Here is a 5,307-nt window from a genome sequence, read left to right as displayed (position 1 = left end):
CCAGCCCTGCCAGTCTTTGCCTGAGCGTGTCTCCCCCTCTGGCCCATGAACAGGCAGGCTGAAGATGCTGCCAATTAACGCCCTTGGGAAAGCCCTCACCCGTGACACTGGGAGCTGGTGGACAAAGGCCCTGCTCTCTCAGGTGGATCTCCCAAGGCCCTGCCCCATAGATGAGCGCGAGTTTCCACAGTGGTGACCGGCTTGATGACACACCCTGTGTCACCTCCCTGCCTTCCTGCTGTCCTTCCCACGCTCCCGTGTCTGTTTCCTGGGATCCCTCTCAGATCAGCTCTTTGCACTCAAATCCTATTCCCCGGGTCTGCTGAGGGGGAACCCAAATCACAACAATATCTAGTTGAGCCACTTTGTTTCCCTGATTTTTGATGCGCAATGAACAAGAAGGGGTGTGGGGGCCAGATCCCTGGGCTAGGGGAGAGGAGGGCCTGCTTTTCTCGTGTGACCTTGGGATGTGCTGATCAGAGTGAAGGGGGGAGTTAAAGCTCAGCCATTTTTAGAGGGCTGTGGGTGAGACTCTGGCCACTCTGGCTGTGACTTGCCCTCTGGGGCAGGGCCCCTGTGCCAGGGTGTCGTCAGGCCCTGGGGCCTTTGCGGGCGACCACAAAGCAGGTGCCCTCGTTGGTGCAGTGAACCTCTGAGTAGCTGATGGGGCAGTACTCGCACCGCAGCACCTGGCAGCCGGCCTCCTGCATGGCCTTCTCCACCGTCTCCTTCTCCAAGTGGAGCGCAAAGAACTTCTTGGCGCCTACCATGTAGCTCTGGCAGCGGAGGGCTATGGCCGTGACCAGGTGCCCGCCTGGCTTCAGCAGGCTGACCAAGCGCCGGATCGCTGCCCGGTAGGCGTCCACATCAGGACAGGCACACTCCATCGCCAGGAGGGTCAGCACGCAGTCAGCTGGTGGCACCTGGGCTGGTGCCAGGGGGTGTGGCTGGGTCACATCACACTTCAGGATCCGTGTGACTGTCCTTCGGAGCCGTGCCTCCTTCTCCTGACATCTGCTCCTGTGGGGAAGGGTCACAGAGGTGATGATGAAAATCGTGACATGGCCCCTGCCCTGGCCCCTTTCCAGGGTGCTCCCCATGGTCAAGGCCAGTGATTTAATCTGTTCAGCTACTCTTTGAGGGAGTCCATATTCCCCCATTGTACAGATGAGGATACTGAGGTCCAGAGAGGCTGAGTGATTTGCCCAAGTCTGTACAGCTGGTAGGTGATAGGGATTTGACATTTTATTCCTCGTTTGCCCTCTTCTTCCACCACCGGCTTCTCCTATTTTTCTTTTTCTTTTTGATTATTCAAAATAATTCAAATGTTATTATGCTACATTATTAATTTTTAAAATTATAAATCTATATAACAGAAAATTTGCCATCCTAACAGTGTTTAGGGTACAATTCAGGGCCATTAAATGCATTCCCATTGTGTGCAACTATTGCTACTGCTTCCACAATTTTTTATCAGCCATACTGACATGTTGGGCTCAGTAAGCAATATAACCCCCACCCTGCTCCCTGCAGGCCCTGGCCCTTTAAATATGTTTTTCAAACACACTCCTTCCCACTGATGGGCCTTTGCCCTTGCTGGCCCCCTGCCCGACACTCTTTCCTCACGTCTTCAAGTCCTTCCTCCCTCACCTCACCCAGGAAGCTGCTCCAGGGGCTCCTGCTTGGAGAGGCCATCTCTTGCCATCTGCTATGGGCTGAATTATGCCCTGCTCACATTCATATGTTGAAGCCTTGACACTCAGTGTGAAGGTACTTGGAGACAGGAATTTACAGAAGTTATCAGAGTTAGATGAGGTCATGTGGGGCCCTTCAGGGTGGGATTCGTGCTTTTTACAAGAAGTGACACCAGGGGGCTTGCTCTCTCTCTGCTTCTCCTCCATGTGAGGACACAGCGAGAAGACGGACGTCTACAAGCCAGGAAGAGGGCCCTCACTGGACCATGGTTTGGACTTTATCCTCCAGGACTGTGAGAAATAAATGTTTTTAAGCCCCTGGGTCCATTTAAATGGCAGCCTGAGGTGACCAAGGCAAGATCATAACCAACACAGAACGCCTACCTCTCTCTAAGCCCCTGTGAGCTGACGATTATTCTTTGGGCACTTAATTTCCCTGAATGTCACCTCTGCCTAGTTGGTTGTGTTGCCCTTACTAGTAGGAAGTGAGCTCCATGGAGCTGAGACTTTGTTCACTGCGATGTCCCCAGTACTTAGAAGTGAGAGTGACCCTCAGAATGCTCTCCACGAATGGTGACAGAAATGAATGAGGCCCAGGCTGGGTTTCATGGAGACCCCTGTGCTTAGAGACCCTCCAGCCCTGACCCACTTCAGGCTGCCGCCACCTGTAACTGGGTCAGGCCCCAGTGACCCTAGGGTGGGGCAGGAATTTAAATTTAAACTCTGGTCTTTATCCTGGCTCTAAGGTGGCCTAGAGGTCACTCTCCAGGTCTGAGCCTCAGTTTCCTTGGCTGTAGAATCAGGGCCAGGTTGCTGCCTGTACGCCTGGGGCTCTGGTAGATGCATGTCCTCTCTGTGACTTGAATGGGGACGGTGCCTGGAGGGGGTGGGTGCTGTTGGTCTATGGGTTTTGGCAACAGTGCTTCAGGGGGATACCCTGAGATCCATGGACTCAAATAACAAGTGTCCTTCCAACATTAGTTAAAGGAGAGCTGAACCACCAGTTTTCAGAGGAACGTGATACCTGTGTGGTCAGGGGCAATCAGAGGAGGCTTCTAGGGAGCAGTGAGACTGAGGCTAGTCCCACAGCATGGGCAGGATGTAACTCGTGGAGCACAGAGAGGGCAACCTAAGCTAAGAACACAGGCAGCTAAGCTTAGCTGAGCTAAACTAAGGCTGGTTGTGGGACTCACTTCAAGAGAAGGGGGAGCTCGGGGGCAAGGAGACCCAAGTGGTTCAGGAAGAAAGAGTAGGGAGGTGGTGGGGGGAGCAGGGTGGCAGGCCCACGCTCTGTCCTGTGGGGGCTGGGGAGACCTCGTCTGAGAAGGACGGTGGCCGTGGGTACCTGTCTCCCTCCAGCTCACACACGTATTGCACGGCTGGGGACCAGTCATAGGCCCCCGGCTCCTTCTTCAGCCACTTCTCCAGCTCCCGGAGGTTCTGCTCCGTGTAGTCCGAGACGATGATCTCCCGGAAGGCCTCACAGGCCGAGAGCAGCTGGTAGATGGTGGGGCCCGAGCCAATGTCGATCAGGATGTCGCCTCCCACTCCTCCTGCAGGAGACAGCATGTGCGGGTCTGTGGTGGGGACACCCTCCTCCGGGCCCAGCTTTGGTGGCTGGACACGCCAGGCCCTGCCCTTCCCCAGGACTTGCCGGCTGGGGAGGGTGACACACAGGAGACCGACCCTGCCATTGAGTGGCACCCAGATGTGTGGGGACACCAGAGCCCATGCCTGGGGCTCAGGTGGGTAACAGCTGGAGGGCGGGCCACAGCCTGGCTCACATCAAGTCCCCCTTGCTGCCCCCAGAGGCCTGATAGGACAAGTTCTGCACTTCTGGGCAGGTTTCAGATTGACTTCCCACGTGGAACTGGTTTGTTTCCAACAGTGCTCTGACTCTGGGTTTAAAACAGTGTTGAGAATCACCCCAACCACCTGCCTCCCTCCCTACCTCCTTGCTGCCAAGGGCAGAGCTTGTGATAAAGAGTAAGACCTGAGCCAGTGGTTCCACTTTGGCTCAGCCAATCGGGGAAGGCGAGGGAGTCCGATGAAGACAGGGAAGGCTCTTTGCTTCAGAGGAGCACCAAGTGCTTACTGTCCTCTTTTCTCTGCTCCCTCTTTCCTCCATTCAAACCCATCTGTCCATTTTTCAAGGCCTAATGCCAGTCCCTCCTCCAGAAGTATCTTGAGATTTCCCTGTGAACCCTAAGCCTTCTTTCTTCTGTATTTCTATGGATGTTGCTTGATCTAGCTTTCTTGGCACTGATTACATAATTAGGCAAGATTTGTTGAGTGACTGAGTAACCCCTACTTGTTCAGTACCCTCCCTGCCCAACTGTGCATGGCAGCCATAAATTAACTGATCTTTAGTTTTGTTGTTGCCACTGACTGGCAGTCTGAACTGGGCTGACCACGCCAGTCTCTCCCATCTCGGTCTCCCCCTGGGTTTTACTGAGGAACTTGGGTGGTAATCTCTGTTGACCACCCAGTCTGATGCCCCAGAGCAGGGATTTGTAAACTGAGCTCTGTAGTTTGGCTTTTGTTACCCATGAACTCTCTTAATTTCATATAGAATATTAGGAATCTGTGTGTATGTGTGTGTGTGTGTGTGTGTGTACGTACCAGAGCATTTGTCAGATTTCCAAGGGGATTCATGAGCCCAGGCTACAAAGCTGGGCTTTAAGGGAAGACAGGCAGAGATGGTCAGATGCAGGCAGTGTGCTCATGTCTGTTGTCTCATTTTCCCTCCAGAATGAGCCTGTGAGCCCCACAGGTTACCTTCCCATTTCCCAGGGGAAGACACTGAGGCCGACTGTCATAGGTTCAAGCCTGGCTCTTTGGCCTCCAAGGCCAGTGCTCCGGCCCCAGTGGGTGGCCACCAGGCAGAGGCCCTTGTAGGTTCACAGGCTGGGCTGCCTTTGCAGCATCCTTGGTGAGCAGTGTCCCAGAGGACAGGTCCCCTGCCACCTGCCGTTCTTCCTGTCAGGTGAAACCCCATCTTCCTCCCAAGATAGAGACCAGCCACTCACCTGAAGAGAAGGTTTGGAAGAGGTTTTTGAGGTTAAATTTCAGGATTTCATTTTCAGCTACAGTGCCTGAATCGAAGGCATAGTAGGTCTTCAAGTAGTGTTGGGGGTCAAATTCTTTCTTATAGTCTTCTCCAGCATACAGCCTGCCTTCCATCCTGGCTGGGAACCCGGCTGTGCCTCCTCACTCCTGCGGTCCCCTTATATCTACCCTCCTCTCCCAGCCTCTCCCCATCAGGAGTTTCATAATCTCATTAGACAGACCCTCCTCCCTCCCAGGGAGGGCATTGGATTCCACACAGTTGGAGACAGGCCACAAGGTTAGCTGGCTGGAGCTTATCTAGTCAATAATATCGAGAACAGAAATGTAAGAAGATCATCAACATGTGCTCTCTGGGGTTCTCAGTTCTTGACTGCTGAGGGTGATGTTTTGAGGGTAGGTGCTGCTAGTGGGGGTTGGGGATGGGAGAGAATAAAACAGAGGACAGGGAAACTGAGAGAATAAAGAAAGACAGATGGGCAAAGAGAGATAGAGACAAAGACACAGAGAGAGACCAAGCATTTATTATGGCTCAAGAATGCTTCCT

At 53.6% G+C, this 5,307-nt stretch overlaps 1 protein-coding gene across 1 annotated transcript; it reads right to left on the bottom strand.

Moving 5' to 3' along the window:
• Window positions 1–379: 379 nt before the first annotated feature.
• On the bottom strand, window positions 380–4,910 carry INMT (indolethylamine N-methyltransferase). The gene is made up of 3 exons (XM_072965420.1): window positions 4,724–4,910; window positions 3,040–3,247; window positions 380–1,020 (listed from the first exon to the last, which is right to left on the bottom strand). Exons 1-3 carry the CDS (start codon window positions 4,875–4,877, stop codon window positions 591–593), a joined length of 792 nt encoding a protein of 263 aa, XP_072821521.1. The 5' UTR covers window positions 4,878–4,910; the 3' UTR covers window positions 380–590.
• Between the last annotated feature and the right edge of the window lie 397 nt (window positions 4,911–5,307).

This window comes from Vicugna pacos, chromosome 7 (assembly GCF_048564905.1).
Source record: "Vicugna pacos chromosome 7, VicPac4, whole genome shotgun sequence".
Taxonomy (NCBI): Eukaryota; Metazoa; Chordata; class Mammalia; order Artiodactyla; family Camelidae; genus Vicugna; species Vicugna pacos.
Note: the sequence above shows the minus strand (reverse complement) of the source record. Positions and strands in the feature narration are given on the sequence as shown.

Bases quoted from the DNA above. Each gene is read 5' to 3' on its own strand.
- INMT (XM_072965420.1), bottom strand. From the start codon at position 4,877: ATGGAAGGCAGGCTGTATGCTGGAGAAGACTATAAGAAAGAATTTGAC. The intron at 3,248-4,723 runs GTGAGTGGCTGG...TGTCTCCTGCAG, and splicing joins CTTCCAAACCTTCTCTTCAG to GAGGAGTGGGAGGCGACATC. The intron at 1,021-3,039 runs GTACCCACGGCC...CCTTCCCCACAG, and splicing joins TGTGAGCTGGAGGGAGACAG to GAGCAGATGTCAGGAGAAGG.